General features: G+C 37.5%; 1 protein-coding gene and 1 pseudogene across 9 annotated transcripts in view; both read left to right on the top strand.

Moving 5' to 3' along the window:
• Positions 1-4879: 4879 nt before the first annotated feature.
• The window catches only part of HDAC9 (histone deacetylase 9), a 455800-nt gene continuing 441454 nt past the window's right edge, over positions 4880-19225 (top strand). For 2 of the 9 annotated variants that reach the window (XM_015558165.1, XM_015558160.1), the window contains exons 1-2: positions 4882-5162; positions 5576-5638. In XM_015558165.1, coding sequence (XP_015413651.1) covers positions 5617-5638 — 22 coding nt within the window. In that variant the 5' untranslated portion in view covers positions 4882-5162; positions 5576-5616. Of the gene's footprint in view, positions 5333-5559; positions 5639-19225 lie in introns of those variants that run through there. The other 7 variants (XM_015558164.1, XM_015558163.1, XM_015558167.1 and 4 more) reach the window with 6 other exon arrangements.
• On the top strand, positions 9818-11830 carry LOC107181692 (annotated as a pseudogene).

Here is a 19225-nt window from a genome sequence, read left to right as displayed (position 1 = left end):
AAATTTGGTAGTTGGCACCCAACTAGATGGAATTATGAAGTCAGAATTTAATTGCAACATTTAAAAATGTTACTATTTACAGAGGCAGGCCTTCTGGTATGCTCCTGATTTAACTTGGTGATAGAAATGGTTTGGTATGGTAAATATCAACTTGACCTTTATGGTGAGAAATGACATAAAAAGCTCTGGGTTCACTTTTTAATGTCTGCCTTAATTTATATTAGTACATGGATATTACTTTTATCACACCTCTCAAATGTAGGATTTATCCAGATGCTACATATGACTCTTAATTTTGGTGATCAGAATTCCACTTATTTCCAAGATGATTAAGATCAAAGATGCAGCTGCATAAGGAGGCTTACTTTATAGAATAATATAAAATTAAACATTAGAAGCATACCAAATAGCCAAGATCAGAATGCTAATTTTACATAATTGGAACTCTCACAGAATTTTTATTTTCATAGCTCTGTAGCCAAATGTGGTATTTTGTCTTGAAACTAAGACTTATTTTCAGAGCCTCTGGTCCCATAATACCTGGTCTATACAAAGTTCAGTAAACATAGGATGGTTAGTCAAGGTTGGTTGCTATTTCAGAATCAATGCTGGTGGGACTTCAGATTGGTGCAGCCATAATGGAAAACAGTATGGACAGTATGGAGTTTCCTCAAAAAATTAAATATGGAACTGCCATTTGACCCAGTGATCCCACTTCTAGTAATATATCCTAAGAAACCTGAAACCATCAGAAAGAATATATGCACCCCTATGTTCATAGCAGTGCAATTTACAATAGCTAAGATCTGGAAATAGCCCAAGTGCCCATCAGTAGATGAGTGGATAAAAAGCTGTGGTACATTTATACCATGGAATACCATGAAACTGTAAAAAATAAGGATCTTTTACCCTTTGAAACAGTAAGGAGGTATTATACTAAGAAAGTATTATACTAAGCAAAATAAGCCAGTCAGAGAAAGACAATTATCACATGTTCTCACTCATATGTGGAATTTAATGAAAAAAATCAACTGATGAACACAATAGATCAGAGACATAGAAGGGTGGAACAGACTGATGAATATCAGAGGGAAGGCAGAGGTGGGTGGGAAGAGATTAACCAAAGAACTTATATGCATATATTTCTCAAGTGACTTTTGTCAGGAAGGAGTTTGAGTCTGAAGCTATATTTTAGAATTTTGAGTCAGAATAGTATAATCAATGGAATTTGCCAATTAAAAAATAGAACCTCTGGTACTAGGCAATGCAATTGATAACCAGACTTTTCTAAAAGCTCAGCCATCACTGCAGTTATTAGACCTACACAAATGCATTATTATGCTGATTTATTAGTGCCAACATCTTTAAGATACTTCACAAGAAAAATATTTGAAACTCTGTTCACTCAAAAATATTTGATAACGTTTTTTACTCAAATGATACCATGTAAGACAATTTCTGATACAGTCTGTTGCCTGACCTTTTTCATTGGTTATTCTATACTGTGAAATAGTGACAAGGCAAGAAAAGTAAATGCAAGAAATAAAGTTAATTATTGAGTTTTTAATAAGATATGCTAAAATGAAAATCAATGAAATATTAGATGTTGAATATTATATTAGTGTCCTGCTCGAGGTCACTAGTCTCTTAATAGGATCCCCTGCAACTGAGGTACGTGACCGTGACTGGAGTCAAGACTAACACCCTTGAGTCCCTGGGCCAACTCTCTATCCATTGAAACAAACTGACTAGGGCCATAATCACTGTTTTTAAAAGATTTTTTTTCTTGATTTTTAGAGAGAGAGAGGAAGGGAGAGGGAGATGGAGAAAGAAACATCAATGTGAGAGCAAAACATCTATCAGCTGTCTCCTGCACATGCCTACTGGGGATCCAGCCCTGACCTAGAGTCCAACCAGAAACCTTTCAGTGCACAGGACTAAGCCCAACCAACTGAGCCACACCAACCAGGGCCATTATCACTTTTAAATCACATTTTGCATTAGGATTGGATTCCCCTTCCCATTTTCTATTAAACTGGGAACCATGTCCCCTCCCCCCATTATTTTCATTTTTTTTATTTGAAGAAATGTAAAATATAATATTTAGATTAATTTCCAAAATAGTAAATTAAATTAAAATGTATTATATTAAAATATAAATGAAGGAACTCCTATCTATTCTAGCTTGACATGTGAATTAGTTTTTATGATTTTTATAATATAGCATTTAATATCCTTTTTTTCAAGTCAGTAAATTAGTTTTGTAAATGCCCTTAAAGAAATCTAATCATATTTCTTTACTACCATCGTTGAGATGATATGAGAAAAATTAACTCAAAATTCTAAATACTTAAGTTCCTGGATAATGAAACTATGGTAATCAGTGTACTTGGTGGTTGTTTTAATGATGCTTATTTTTCCATTCAGAAACAAGTAGTATCTATTTTATGGTAATTGTCAAAAGTCTTTTCACTCTACACTGAGTTTTTATCATCAAAAGTTGAAAGATAAGACTGCTGATAGAAAAATAAAGCTGAAATAATGTAGGGATGAAATGTAATAGACCTCAAGTTAAATAACTTGGTCAAAATGAAGAAAGCACATTATTCATACTATTTTGTGTGGAATGACCTTTCTTGGAACCTCTGAGAAATAGGATAATTTCTAAGTCACTCTGTGGAGTTTTATTTTTTATGATTATAAAAGCTTGGAGAGTTTTGTAGTTTGAGGGTATAATTTAAACTTAAAGATGAAAGATATATGAGTATATTATAGCAATACTGGGATTTTTGTTATCCATTAGATGTCAATCGCTAGTTTTGCATATTCTCTTCATAACCATTCTGACACAATGAGACAGTGGTTCCATTTTTCATCAGTAGGTACTATTAACATTTATTCTGAATATCTCAGATAATTGTTTGCATCATATTAATAAGGGACCAGTTGGCAACCGAGAGAACATGCAGACTACACCTACTTAGTCAGAGATGAGCTAGTAGAGACTAAGCAAGACTCTGTAGTCATAACAACAGCAATGAGTGCTTTTTCAACCTTCCCCAAGTCTTTTCACTTTCTTCATGGGTAAAATAGGGAGCTCCTTTGTATTAGATGAATGGTTTTCAGTTATTTTTTTAATACAACAAGTCATTGTTCAAAATAAATCTTACATATTTAAATGTAGACTCATAAAAGTGAGGCCACCCTGGTGGGAAGAAGAGCCTTTTCTGCATGGAGTGTGCGTCAACTCCCAGGTTCCTCAGCATCCTGGGTACCAAGAGCTTGAACACCATTGTAGACAGTCGCTAAATGTCCAAGGTCTAAAATGCTGTGGTTGGTTACATCATCTCCAAGTAAGTTGCCAGATCCACAATATTTCCATCCCTTGAATCTTATATACCATTCCCTTAATTGAGTGAAAGTTCACTTGTAATACCAGATGGAATTAAAAGGTTTTTTTTTTCCACTGACAGGAACATAAGATCCTCTTGTTTAGCTTAAGTAAATGCCGTTTGGAATAAGTTCTTTTTTTAAATCTTGTAATTTATCTGCCCAAATATAATTTTGCAAGAAGTAGGAGTCAATCTATGAAAGAAGGAAAATTCAGTGCCATTTTCTTCAGCAGTGGGTTATCTGCCTAATGACTTACAAGTTTCTTCCCTTCCACCCCAACTCTGTGTCCTCTTGTTCTCTTCCCTCTGCCCCACACTCTTCCCTTGAGGGAGGTCCCTCCTCCATGAGATTGCTCTGGGAACCTTGAAATATTCTGCCTTTTCTCTTTCCTTCTCTGTTGCTACTACTGCCTTGGGAATTACACTTTCCTTGCTCATCTAATTTAGAAAAGGGAGAAAGGCTACCATGATCAGTGGGTTATCACTTTTTGCATTTGCCCTTGGAGTGGCTAGATGCTTGCAACCCAATCTGTGATGTTCAAATGATACTGTAAGTGCATACCATAGACTATAGAATTCTTAGGATCACATACTGTAATATATTTACTTTATAGATGAGTTCCCCAATGTGTGTTGGTTTGGGAATCTATCAACTTTTATAAATGCTATTTGTTTTAGAAAAGTGAGGTCTGTTTTTCAGGTAACCAATGTAGAGATAAACAGCTGGGGACTCAGTATATTTATTTATTGATGGTGCCTACTTTACTAATTCTGCATCCATCTATAAGAAAACACCCACACCTGCTTCTCCTTTTACAGGTAAATTGAGTTTAGCCTGAGAGGCTGAAAGAGATGAAATATTTTCAGGTCTAAGCTATTCTTTTAAGTGTAAATATCATAGAGGCTGGATGCGATAAAATTGATATTGGGTACCACCATCATATCTAGATTTGTGAAATGGACAATTGCCTTACATAAATAGCAAGTAAAAAAAAATCAAGCCATCCTTCCTAAATATTTTATTCTGGAGTGTGCTTGTTTTCCGAAACTACCTCTACTAAATCTCCTGTCAGTCTTGAAACTAGAAGGCAGAAAAGCTTCTAGTGCCACAGCCAACTGCAGTGTAGCCAAAGAAACAGGCAACAAAAATAGAACGCCAGGATTGCTGTGCGTGGGTGAGGCAGAAACCACATTATGAGCAAAAGCTTCCAGTATTATTTTAGAACCAATACAGAGCTCTGCACTTCTCTCCTCTCTTTTCCAAAAACACATACTACAAAAATAAAACGAAATGAAGTATATGTGCATTTGCCCTCTTAGAATTATGTTTCTTAATTTTTTTTTCTTGCCTTCCTTTCTTTGGATGCAAATCGCCAGTGTGGAAACAGTGTGGAAAGCAAGCTGGGAGGGAGGAAAGAGTTAATTGCTCCTAAGGCCCTGCAATAGAGAATTATGGTTTGAAAGATAGAGGCTGGACAGCTGGGTTTGCTGGGGTATTTTTAAATGCATTAATGCAGGCTCCAATCACTCGGCCAGGCTTGACCTATTTTTGGCTCAGGCCGACCATTGTTCTATTTCTGTGCCTGCGGGCCATGCTGTTGTTGATTCATATGCAAATGGATTATCACTGGGTTTAGCCAACTTGAGCTGAGAGAGACCAGAGAGGGAGGAAGATACACACACAAACAGAGAAGGGCACCAGCTGAAGCCACTCCTAGGACTGCCGCTTCTTGCAAGGAAACTCTAGCAGCCTGAAGAACTTTCAGCCAGGTTTCCTTGGTTTCTCTTTCTCGTGGGTAGAGTTAATATTTTTCTACTTATTCTGACAAAGCAATATCCCCGAAGCACATTCCCATCTCCCACCTGCTTTTTAGTGTTCAGGGTAACCTGAACTCCAGAGGGCCAGAGCATCCGCCCGATCCTTTCTGCTCTGCACACAGGTTGGTAACATGGGAAAAGTGGCCAGGTCTTTGGAAAAAGTGTGTGTCCATCTGAACAGAAAGGAAACCGCAGTGGGAGTCGATCCTCTGCTGTTTCTCCTTGGGGAGGAGGGCGGACCAGCCCAGGGAGGGTAGCTCCGGGGCCCCTGCACAGAGCAGAGATGAATCTTTCATGGAGCTGAAGTCAGAGCGATTGCAATATGCTGCAGACAATTTACGAGAGTGACTCGTGTTTTTCCTCAGATGGGGTGGCTGGACGCGAGCAGCTCTTGGCTCAGCAGAGAATGCACAGCATGCTCAGCTCAGGTAAGAGCCTCTCTCCTCACTGAGACCTTGTACCCAGGAAAGGGGGCTGGCTTGGGGGAGCGCAGCAGAAGAAAAACCCCCTCTCTTAGCTGCTTTTTGGTGCTCGTGCTGCTGTTTTCTTGGTGCGACGGTGGGGTTTATCTTCCATCCCTTTCATTGCTGTTTCTGTGCATATTCAGTCTGTGGAGGGCCGGCTGCTTCTGAATGAAATCGCAAGCTTCTGAGCAAGGATGGGGCTGAGATAAAGTCAGATGTAGTTGGGGGTGTTTGCCTGACTGTGTAACTAGGAAAAGGAGCTCAGTGCTGACGGGAAGCATATTCTACTGGGACTTTAAAAACCAGGTAAGTTCATACCGGGGCTCCAGCTTCAATTGCAGCCCTCGCTAGCCTGACGGTTTTGTGTTTACAGTGTGCAGTACAGAAGCACATTTATTTATAGACCTACCTTCTGAAATGTGCGTGCTCTGGAGTTGTGAAGGTAGTTTTAATGTGCCTTTTTTTTCTCATCAGCCTGAAATGAAACTATTTAGAATGAAATAGGATTATTATTAGCAGAGGGTTATTTTCGTTTTCTTCCAAGCCAGGTGGAAAGTCTAGCTAGCACCGTCAGTCAGATGCAATGGCATAGCACACAGCAGAGGTGTTAGATGCAGGTGCAATGTTTTGAAGAACAGTAACAGCTCCCAATTTCTACTTTCTCTGTCTGTGTCTGTGCCGGTGCCTTTAAGGAGGTGTCCTGATGAGAGAGAAAGCTTGTCAGCTTTACCAATGTCTGTCTGTTCCAAGAGTAGACTCTCCAGGCAATATCACTTATTTGTCACTGGTGCTTCTCACGTGTACTTCCTCCAGCTAGCTCATAAAGACTGGGGTTTGTTTTGGTCCTCTTCTGAATGCGTCCATCTAAATGGACTTAAAGTCCCCCCCCTCACAGCTCCCAAGTTCCTGTGTGGGCTTAATCAGAATCATAGCTCACCATTCAGACTTCCGCGATAAAAATGCAACATCAGACAGTGTTTACTTGGTAGAGCTAGGTGGGCAAGAAGTATTCCACAGGTGGGCAGGGTGTCTGTTTCCCCGTGGAACACCTTACCCTCCACAGATCTGTGTTGGAAGCGAGTTTTCTTTCAAACTCGGTTAATGATGAAGATTTCAAGATTCTCCTGGTGACCCAGTCTTTTCATGGAATTGGAATAAAATAATCTGTTTTGTACGATTTGGTATGTGGACACTGAAGTGACAGGGATTCTATTAATTGATAGTGTCTGTTTACCTAAAGCAATTGTACCAGTAATCCAGCTGTTTATTATCTTCCTGGTTGTGAATTTGACAAGAGCTTGGGGAGGGGTCAGCTGATGTGTCTTTAATGGAAACTGGTCGTTTAACTTCTAAGCATTTTACTTTTTAAATATGGACCAACTCTTTCGAAATAACCATTTCGGATACCTTTTAGTATTGCACTTTATCCTTTTAGTCCTCGTCTCTGGGCTGCAAGTTTGATATTTTTTCCAGAGGATAGAAACGAAACGAAGCTGCAATTGTCTCCTGACATTGATTCTCACTACAGGTGTTTGCAAGCTTCACTGTTCTCAGTGTCTGATAATTTTACCTAACTTTCCCTGACTTCAGTTGAGAGCCATCTTTCCAACATTTAATGATTTTTATGCAAAGCAACACTATTCCAAGCAGGGCAGTGCTTGGGGCAGTCCATGCTGCTGACAGTTCTGCAGGAAGCAACATTGAAACACCAGCAATGAAAGGAAAAGTGATGTAGATTGATAAAAACTCCCAAGTCTGTCTGGTATAAAGAAGGAAATTCCACTTTCTATTTATTTTTAAAATTTGAAACATAAACCATTTGCATATTTCCTATCATGCTGTGCAGTGTTTAATTTTGTTTAATATAATATGTCCTTAAATTTAATCTCCCCAGTCTTTATTGTATGCTTCCCCTGAGGAACTTGGCTCTGACACTTGGGGTCACCAGCAGTACTTTACAAAATGCTGATGCCTGGGTTCCATCCCCAGTGTTTCTGATTTAATTGTATAGGAAACAGCTTGAGTATTGGGATAAACTCTTCCAAGCAATCCTAATGTGCAGCAAACTTTGAGTCACTGATGCGAGGAGGGGAGGGGTCCTTTAAATTAATCTCTGGATTAGGGCTGTTTATCTTAGTTTAGTTACAAATCTTGTTCAACTCCCTTTTGGATCAGTGGCATGGATGTGATGGATGGGCTTAGAAACAGATGGAGTCTTGGGGTCTGAAAGAGAGAAAAGAGATATGGTGACAGTGCAGAGTGCTGGCGAGAGCACTGTTCTAGGGGTCAAAAGCTCCGTGTTCTGAGAGCTCTGCCCATGGTGGGACTGCTTTACTCACCTGTAACTTGAGGAATAATGATGTCCTCCTGATTACCTCATGGCGTTCATGTGAGGTTGAAATGTGACCTCCTATTATTAAAGTGTGTACTCTATTATTATTACTGTTTCTAGTGAGTGAACCTGGGCTCCTGGCTCTTCAGTCCTTGGCTCTGTCTCTCTGATCAAGACAGATGAGGTAGCTTATTTGTCACATTGGGGAATTATTTTTTGTTTTGATAGAAAGTTGTCTTTAGTTATCAGTAAATCAGCTATGTTTTTTTTCTGGTCTGATAAGAATTAAATTGCTTCCTTGTGCAAATTGTGACTATAAATCAGAGCAGCTAGTGTGTGCGTGCAGGTGTGTGCTCTATGAGATGTCTTAGTGCATTACATAGAATCCAAGGCAAACAAGTTGTAAAATATGCAGTTGAACAGTGAAATCTCAACTAAAGATTTCTTGTGATTAATTGTTCTAAAAGTTTTGTTGTTAGCCACTGTTTTAGAGTTCCCATTTGTTATTCTAGTTATATTGAATACTATGCATTAATCTAGAAGATTTTTCTCCAGAGATCTTTATATGCTATTGTGTTGTGTTTTATATAGTCCATTTTTTTCCCTAATATTGACCCACCCAGGCTAGACATCTTAGTTAGAACTATGTTCTTCAACATAGTCTGCTAATGTCTTTTTAGTTAAAAGGCGTTATAATATTGAATCTTGGAGTTCAGTATGAGTGACATATTTTGCCAGCCTGTACTTCTATGGCTCGTATGGGCCAATATAAGGGATAACTACAGCAGAAACTGAAGCACGTGCAAATATTGACTCAGGTCACTCAGCAGTGGCTGGCAGATCAGGGTTGTTCTTCAGTGGCCAGGCAAATTGCTTAACGCTTTGGACAGCAGAGCTGTCCAGACAATATTGGAACCATTATTATGAGAGTATTTTCTAGAGTCTGTACAGCATTAATGTAAAATACATTCACAATAAGGAACACGTTTTCACTATGTCTTCATTCTTTATTGTTTTCTTTTTCCCTTTTTGCTTTTTATTTCTTTATTTTTACTTTGTATTCTTATTTTAGGGTATAAAAGAAAAACATTTAGAACTAAATCCTGAGTTTCTTTATGGAAAGTGTATCTTCACCTTTTGAGACTCTTTTCCCTCTTGGCGTGTGTATTGTCAAGGGGAAAGGAACATTTTAGACTCAGTAGTCGTTTATGTCTACTTGGAAAGCAGAATCTAATTATGAAAATGTAAGTCTGTGATATGCTCCTGTCATGTCAAGAATCACTTCTGGTATTCCCCATAATTGCTGTTTTGCTGTTCTCTAACTCGGGTTATCTTCACGTACAAGGCTGTTATCAATTTGAATATTTGATAGGTAGCAATCAAAGAGCTAGTTATAAATAGGCCTGTTCATAATGGGAACAGGAATGAGTATTTTTTTTTTATTTCTGTGGACACAGGTGGATTATTGTATAATCCGTTAAGAAGACTAAAAGAAACCCACATTATGAATTTTAAAGGGTGCTTTTGATTTTGGAGATAAAAAATTTGAAAATGTAGTGTATAATTTCTCACCACTAATAGAAAATATAGTGATCCTAAAATAGTATAAGCCAGTAACCGCCCCCTCCCCCCACATACACACAATAGTAACAATAACTGAGCAAAGAAAATGAATGGCAGACCTACTGCAATGTACCTCAGAAACTAATAGTCAAGGAAAAAATGGAACCCGTGATCAGAAACAGAGAGACCTATCAGGGCCTGAATCCTGAGAGTCCCGTAGAATTTTACTGACAAGATGGCAGCTTGCTGAAAATTCTCTTCAACTCTAGAGAGAGGCAAACTGGCGAGGTATCTTCCATTTCTGTTGTGTTTTGTTTGGTTTTATTGTTGCTGTTGTTTCTTGTGACTGAGGAATAGCAGAAAGGATTTTGGAAGAGGAACTAGTAAATGGAAGAAGGTGAACAAACATTGCCTCTCTGGAGAAATGAAGGCTTTGGAGCAACACTCCGCATGGGGAAGTGGTCGATAGTTCCTTGCAATGTAATACCCTCCCCCCAGTAAGGTTAGAGCTGCCACCAAGAAGAAAACATCAACTCACTGAATCCAGGGACTTGTCTAATAATTGTTTCTTATAAATAGAGTACCTAATTTAATAAGAACATAAATTCTGTTAAACAATAACTCAAAGATGAGATGATGAAACAATAGAGTGAGATGAAAAAGGATATTTTAGATCAAGGGAAACAGATTGGGAATGAAAAAAGCATGATAATTATAGAACAAAAATTATTCATTAGAAATAGCAGGAAACAGAATAGACACCAGCGAAAATCTTTACCAACAAAGAGGAAAGGCTTGAGACAATCAGTTGGAATGAGAAAGGAAAATTAAAGCATTTGGAGTGAAGTCAATGATGAGAAAGACAAAGGCAGTATAACAAAAAGATTATTCATGTCCCTGAAATTGATGTTTCAAAACATTTAAACAGAAGATAATTTTGTGAAAATGAAGAAAGGTCATTTCACTGAAGGAGTAAAAAATAAATCTGCAGATTAAAAGAGTTCTCATCTTTTAGGAAGATTTTCTAGAAATGTTGAGCACATAGTCATACCCTAACTGGCCTATTGAATTAAAAATGTCAAGTAATTTTCCAGAGGTTCACGCAGATAAAGCAAAGATCTATTGTGGGGGAGGGTAGGAAGGGAATCTGTGAGACTTAATAAAACATCAAACGTTTCCAGTATCTAATACCAGAGGATAATGAAAGATCTCTGAAGTTCTAGAAGTTCAATCCACTGTTCTACCCAGACAAGATGTTACTAAAATATAGTGAAAATAAACAGGCAAGGTAGAAATTCTCAGACATGAACTACAATGCTTAACAATAAAACCCACACAATGAAGAGATGAACTACAAGCAAAAAAATGGAATTCGGAAGTGGAGAAAGCATAGTAAGATTAATGAAGCAACATTGAATCTATTTAAACAATTATGAGATAGTGGTTACAGGACAGAAAGCGCATTTTATAAAGTAGGGCAATGTAAAAATATTCATAAAGCTAACCAATATGAGACATTGGGGAGAGGTGAGAAGGAGGAATGTGTAAAAGTGTTAATATCTTCTCCCTGAGCAGGGACAGACTCCCTGCTGCTTAAAATAGAAACATAGAGTTAAAAAAAAAAATAAAAAGACTCCAGCTTTCAGCTCAGTGGAGGCTTAGGTTCAGCTTTCTCCGATTGTCCGGAATCCAGGTTTATTGAACACCAGGTGCCTCCACCATGCCCAAGTTCCACCCTGAGATTCAAATTGTATGCCTGAGGTGCACTGATGGAGAAGTGGGTGCCATGTCTGCCCTGACTCCCCAGATCTGCCCCCTGTGTCTATCTCCAACAAAGGTTGCTGATGACTTCGCCAAAGCGACTGGTGATGGAGGGGGTCTCAGGGTTACAGTGAAACTGGCCATGCAGAACAGACAGGCCAGATTGAGAGAGTGCCTTCTGCCTCCGCCCTGACCATCAAAACCCTCAAAGAACCACCACAAGTCAGAAAGAAGCCAAAAAAGAAAAAGAAAATAAAAATTAAGCAAGTGGAAATATCACTTTTGAGGAGATTGTCAACATTGCCTGAGAGATGTGACCGATCTTTTGCTGGAGAACTCTCTGGAACCATTAAAGAGATCCTAGGGTCTGCCCAGTCTGCGGGTGGCGGTGTTGATGGCCACTACCCTCTTGACATCATGGATGACATCAGCAGCGATGCAGTGGGATGCCCTGCTAGTCAAGAACTACGAAGGGAAGTATTTCCATGAAACATCATTGGACAACCAAATACTGAATGAATGAATGAATGAATGAATGAATTCTAAACACTGATTTTTAAAAATAGTTTATATAATTGTGTTTATAGTCCCTTCAACTATAGTTTTTATTGCTAAATTAATTGATATTTAATAATTTTTAAATAAAAATATGTAATATCTCATTTTTATAAAAGTATATATTTTGTCTTTTCACTCATATCCCAGAGAATTCATGCATTGATAGAAAGAAATCAGGAAAAGGTTTGTGTGTGTGTGTCCATGGTCTTTTACTTTTATCATCATACTTTTTTAACTTGTTTGAATTTTTATAATATGCACGTATCTTATAAAAATGTGTTTCTTACACTTCCACTCCAAAGCTACTGTGGCTGAATATATACAATGAGTAATGTAAGGGGTAGGTATATGAGTTAGGTTCTATTCCATAGCAGGCAATAGCAAATTGTACTCAAAGTGGCAAATGACAAATAAATTTATCAGTTAGTGAACTAGCAGGGTAGTTGGGCAGCCCTAGGTGGTCAATAGTGTCAACAGCATGCAGGCCCTTCACGCTGTTCCATTCTGCTGGCCTTAGAGTTGGTGTCATCACAGGGCTGTTTCCTCCAGGAGTCACAAATTGACCGTACTAGTTCCAGGCATTGCATCAATTTATGCCTAATAAATTCCAAAGACATAGAAGAGAAAGTTTTCTTTCTTGGGTATTTTCTTAAGGAAAGATGTTTTACCCAAAATTTCTCCAGCAAACCATTCTTCATAACTCATTGGCCAGAGTAACATCATCTGCCAATACCTTCGCCAGTCATTAAAAGAAGAATGGGATGACCACCCAGATAGCTCTTCAGGGCCATGGCTGAGCCAGGGAAGATCAATACTGCAACTAATTATCTAGTTTATATTAGGAAGAGGAAAAAGCAAGAAGAATGGATGTTAGCTAGGTACCGTCAGTATATTTGTTGGTGGTTGGAATTCTCTTCTTTGTAATTTTCTTTTTGTTTTTGAGAACAAACGTTTGCTATTGGATTACTTCACCTTTTTCAATTTTATTTTTCAGTTACAGTTGACATTCAGTATTACTTTGTATTAGTTTCAGGTGTATAGCATATTGCTTAGACAATCATATATGGTATTTTACAAAACTGATTTTCTATCCCTCACTATATGTCAAGTACCCATCTGTCTGTAATTTTCTTTAGCTTGTAATTTTGACAAAATATAATTAATTAAGTGAAGGAAGTCGACTATATAATTTCTCTTTCAATTGAATCTTGGGTCTTCATTTTCATGAATACATATCCATTTAAACACTACCTTTTAAAATTTTTTACTAGTACTGAATATAAAGACTTTTTTTTAGTACTCTCTGTTGTTAGAAGGAACCCTAACATCCCTGGACAGATAGCTCAGTTGGTTAGTGTCATCCTGATATGCCAAGGTTGAGGGTTCAATCCCAAATCAGGACATACGTAAGAAGCAACTAATGGATGCATAAAATAAGTGGAATAACAAATCTCTCTCTCTCTCTCTCTCTCTCTCTCTCTCTCTCTCTCTCAATTATTAAATAATATTTTTTTAAAAAGAAGGAACCCTAAGAAAGAGACAGAAGTAATTATGGTAGAAAACTGGATCTGTCTAGGTTGTAAATCATTTTTTTTTTTTAGAAAGGAGGAAAATCAGCATTGTGGACTGGCCCATTACAAGCATTTATTATAAGTTTGAGTAAAATATTCCTTTAATATTGGCTTTGAGAGAAACAGAATATTATAGGAGGATTATCTTACAGATATTCAGAATGCAACTTCTTTGCCAGTATGTTGTTTCTAATTAATACATTTTACAGTAATGAACAATTTTAACAAGCTGGAATGGTAACTGCATTTTAACAATTCTTTTCTGAATTGGAATACTTTGAAAAAAATGTAATTGGGATAAAAGCCCATGAAAAATACTTTAAAAACAAGCTCTCTCTAGATAAAATTCAAAGATTTTTTGGCACGTGCTTCAGATCAGTGTGGCTTGCTGGGATCTATTTCATTCTTGAAAGAAACTGGACTATCAGTGGTTGGTCTAGGAGGCATGGTGGCCTCACAATGGACAGTTTTCCCTTTTCTAATCTTGGGAGATTGACAATCTGAGCACGAAAAGATAAGAAAATACCTTGTGTCCACTACTTCCATTCTTTTTTTCACTAAGTCAGATACACACATAAAAAAAAACCCCACTTAATTTAAACAAAAATTTTTAAATACTAAACAACCTACACTTTTAAATGTTATCAGAGAATATTATATTTTAGGATTACTCTGTGATGCTATGGTTTGTGAATAGAACACTAAGTAAATCTTCTGTTTCATAAGGCTATCAGTTCCATTCATTATTTTAATGTTAATTTTTTCATAGTAAAATAAGTGATGGGGCTTTTATATATAGTGCTTTTAAAACACCCCATAATTAAATCCAATGAAAACTACATTTAAGGAAGAAGGAAATTTACCAAACCACAAAGTGTAACTAGTCATTTACTTATGATTAAACTGTTTGCATGTTGATGAGGTTGGAAATACCCCAGAACTTCATTTTCTTGCTTCCTCCCCTCATGGTCTACCACTTGCGATAGAAATGTTTAATTTATAATTTATATTTAGTATTGACACAATTGTAGCCATGTGGGTGTCATTTTCAATGATTGAAGTAAAGTTTAATGAGTGTCTATGGCCTGAAATTTTCACACTGGGTGAAAATATGAGTGTCATAAAGCTTTTTCAAAATTTGACATAAAGAACAAGCAAGAAGATTTCACTGTATTTCCATTAAATTACATACATTGTGGCCTGGGGTTTCTTGCTTTAGTACAAAAATGTTTTCCCAAAATATTTTCAGGGAACCCCATGTAGGGTGAACTAGAAGAACTCTTGGTGAAGTGAATGCCATTGAAATTGTATTTGTCATAGTGTTTTTGACACCTGCTTACAAATGAAATTCAAGCGTGTATTTTGAATCGTGATTTTACATCAATACCAGCCCATTGTAGATTATAAAGAGAAAGTATCACCATTAGTTATCATTATTAGTTTTCTACCACATTCTACTCTGATCTAGTTGTTTAGTCAGAATTTAAAAGGTCAATGATTGGACCCACATTTTTTCATAATTTCTTATCACTGTCATTCTTATTATTGATGTAATAAGCTAATGTTTCAGAGCTGTTTCTGTACCCAGCATTGCTTTATCATTCAATCCTCTCCACAATTTGAGGAGGTCTGCAATATGTACAGTTGTAGCAGTGTTCATATTTTGCAGATGAGGAAAGAAGTTCAGAGGAACTTATTGAGGGACAGTCACCACGGCTAGGCACTGACAGGGTCTGGTCTGAACTGGTTCTTATTTACCGTGTCCCTAATGCTTTTTCTCCAAGAGGAAAATATTTAGTCTCAGATACTGTTTTTTATATCTGTTTGGTGCTAAAAATATGGAATCAGCTATATTTATAAACAAACATCTATGCACACTTCTTAGTCCTGGGAGGTTTGAGGCACAAATAGGTTTCTATGTTGAGAGGTTTGCTGGAGGAGCCTTATTTCAACGTTCCCGATGCCGGATGATTAAACTGGTTGAAGTTACCACTATCCAGGGCTGAGACAGACTTCAGGCAACCTCCAAAGTTCCATGAGACTGATGACACGCAGAGCAGTGAGCAGACACTGGAGACAGAACCAGCAGTCCCCATGCATTTGGTAATTGTTTGCTAGTGCTCCCAATACATCTCCCATATCATAAGGCAAGGTTTGCACCACTTCAAAATAGCACATTATTACTAATGTATTTTAGCAGAAGGTATTTTTTCAAAGTGGGGATTCAGTTTATTTTGACCCAAATGCTTGAATGCTTGCATTATACCCACCTTGTTTTTTTTTTTGCTAGGTATTGGGTGGGGTTGGGGGTGGGAGTGGGGTGGGGGGTGTTAATAAAGTCTGTGTCTCCATTCAAATCCAGATTTCAACATGCAACATCAAACTCCTGAGCCAAAAGAATGATCTAGCTAGCAAAATTTAGATTCGGCCTCTTTTTAATATATATTGGGCATTTGGGGTGAAAAGTGAATGGCGGTGTTTTCAGATACCAACATATGACATTTTACTTTATTTTCTTTCCTTGGATGAATATTGTGTGCTCTGCAGGTGGCTTATGCATAAAATTCACTAATTAGATGCTAATCCAATTACTTAAGAGCCAGCTCTGGTTTCCATCAACTATTTTTTATAATCTTATTTGCTGTGAGAATCCTGAGCCATTTTTTTATGAATCAATACATTGTAAAAGCATTATTGATTGTCATTTTCATGACCAGCATAATTGATTGCCTTCCTAGGGGGGCGGAAAGCTTTCAGAAGATCATTAAATGCATTAAAATCTGCAGATACCTACATGTCTGTGACTGTCTTTCGCAGGCTGAGTCCTTTGGGTCAGTTATTCTTAGCCTCGGTATTTCTATCTTATGGCATCGCAGGTCTAAGATTAGCTTGTTAGGCGTTATCATGCCATCTGAGTTACCTCCTAATATAACTCTACACTGGAATGATTATTTATAGAAAGAGCATTCTGTCATTTTTGGGTTATTTCTAGTAGTTTAAATAAAGAAGAATAACATTCAAGTGAAACCACAGATTCCTTCCTGCTGCCAAAACAACATGATAACTGTCTGCTTAAGGGGCAATAATGTTTAAATGTGTGCTTAGGGTGATTGCAGAGCTCATTTTATCTCTGCCACCTTGACAGAGAGGGGAGGCCGTGGGGAGTGATGGGTAATGCCGTGGAAAGGCAGAAGCAGCCTCGATGCCTCTGTCACAGAGCGCAGAACACTCTGGTTGATGATGACAACAAGAGACACACAGGGTTTATTTTTAGAAACAGACATTGCTAAGCTCTCTGTTTGGTGTTAATGTGGCTTATAAATAGGACTGCTGGTTGTTGACCTTTCCAGTGAAAATGGCATTATATTCTACACACACGTACACACTCACACTTCTTTATTCAACTGGCAAAAATGTATATATTATTAAGAAAATAACTAGGACATTGTAAAGCTAAGAAATCTAAATTCTGTTAAATTCCTGCATTGGATATACAGTATTTTTTAAAATCTTATGAAGATTGGGTTTAAGAGAAGGTGTATTTGAAAAAGCAATTGAATATTGTAAGTACAATGAATCTACAAGTGGGCTATAAGATGGGGGAAAATGGGTGGATGGACTTCATGAATGATTTTTGATAATTACAGTACCTGTAAAATAATATCACGTATGCTTTCTTCCAGCTTTATCGCAACAATATATAAAATATAGCTACAAAAGATCTGAAGCATTAATGTCAGTTGCTCCTTTAGGTAGGTGAGATAAAATTCTCAGTACATAGGAAAGTGGGTATTAGTGACTCTCTGCTCGTTTTTTGGTATAATGCTGAACCCAGATAATTTTATGAACAATAACATGTAGTGTCATATTTGAGAACTGTTCTCTTAGCTTACTTAAATTGTGTGCTTAATTCAGACCGTAGTAATTGATATTTCACTATAAAATTAGAATTGTGATTCATCCTGTTTAATATGCATTTTATATTTTCTGATTATTAACTCATTGTTGTTAGATGATGACAATGTTAAAATAGTATGTTAACACATTTCATGTTACACATTAATTAAAGTGCTTTAGAATGGATAATTTAGAGCTCTGTAAGAATGTTCATAATTTTATTGTCTACTGAAAAGTACATTAAAAAAAGATAAATATTGTGCTGTGTTCAAGATAAGGCATCCAATGACTGTTAAGAATGTGCAGAATGACAGACAAAAAAGGAAACACGCAGCAATTCAAGTGTATTCTCAAAGAAGCGAAGATGTAAATAAATTCAGAGGGTAGGAGTAAAGGCAATTGTAGGAACCAGTTGCATCCTGGCTGCTCTTAATTAGCAGGTTGAGGGTTTGGGGCGGTGATGTAATTGTTTGAAGCTTTGGAAGCTGAGGTGTAATAGTCAGTTATCTGTTCATTTTTTTCACTCAAAAAATATTTGAGAGCCAACCATGTGCCTGTATTGTCCTCGGCATGGAGGATACAACTATGAAACAACGAGATACGTGGTTGACAGATTGTTCAATTGAATGATGGCTAGATAAGGCTACTTTAGATAGTAATAAGTACTAAGGAAAAATAAAATAAAAAAATGGGATAGAAAGTGATTGATGGCAGCAGGGGCAGTCATGTAAAGCTTTTTGAGGAGGCTAAGATGTAAAGAGCATCTTCTCAATAAAAGGAGGTTTTCTATCAACATTTCGTTTGGGCTCATTCAAACAGAATGCATGCATGGTTAAAATAGAGCAGAAAATGTTTTGGAACTCTTTTAGTCTCCACTTACCTCTGTCCTGTGCAAGGAATGGGGGAGCTTTTATCAGTGAGTACATGAGGAAGCCAGGGGAAGGCTGTTTGTTAGCCATGATTTCCCCTATTTCCAAAGAGACTGTGGGATCACTTCTTCCTAGGAGTAATGCTGTTGGCTAGAAATTATGGACCGTTTAGGATCCTTTACCATTGTTCCTTCCTAAATAGTCATATCTGCCCGCAGTGTGGCTCCGTGGTTGGGTGTGACCTATAAGCCAGGAGGTCACAGTTCAATTCCCAGTCAGGGCACATGCCTGGTTTGGAACTCGTCCTCAGTAGGGTGCGTGCAGGAGGCAGCCTATCAATGACTCTCGTTATTGATGTTTCTATCTCTCTCTCCATCTCCCTTCCTCTTTTAAATCAATAAAAGTATTTTTTTAAAAAAAAATCATCTCTGCCCCTTATCCCAGTGTGTTGAAATGTATTATCTAAGCAATATGAACTACCCTGGTAGTTTACTGAAATGAATAATTCCTCTTCCCTTAGGAGACAAAAAGAAGGGGTACATTTTCTGAAGTTAGAAGTCTAAGAACATTTTCTGAAGTTAGAAGTCTAAGAGCATTTCCTCATAAACACAGTATTGCACACTTTTATAAAATACACTTATTGAACACCTACAATGTGCCAAGTATGTAATTCAAAGATATTATGGGTCACAGAGCAACTTGTTAGATGGCTATAGAATGGTAACTTCCTTACAAGATATTTAGAATACATAGTCATTGTGTGGGAGAGTGGATAGATTTGTGACAAATGGCTACAGTTGTTGAAAAGGGAAGTATTTCATGGAGGTGATAGTTCTGCTTTTGTTGTGTGTGTGTGTGTGTGTGTGTTTTTAAAGGAGAAACAGCAATGTGACAGCTAGGAGCTATTTTCCCCACACATTCTGCTTTCTCATGGATAGGGAACAACGATGGATACACGTAGTAGGACGGACAAACATTTTTGAGGGACTGACACATTATC

Source organism: Myotis davidii, unplaced genomic scaffold, assembly GCF_000327345.1.
Source record: "Myotis davidii unplaced genomic scaffold, ASM32734v1 scaffold168, whole genome shotgun sequence".
In the NCBI taxonomy this organism is placed as follows: Eukaryota; Metazoa; Chordata; class Mammalia; order Chiroptera; family Vespertilionidae; genus Myotis; species Myotis davidii.
Note: the sequence above shows the minus strand (reverse complement) of the source record. Positions and strands in the feature narration are given on the sequence as shown.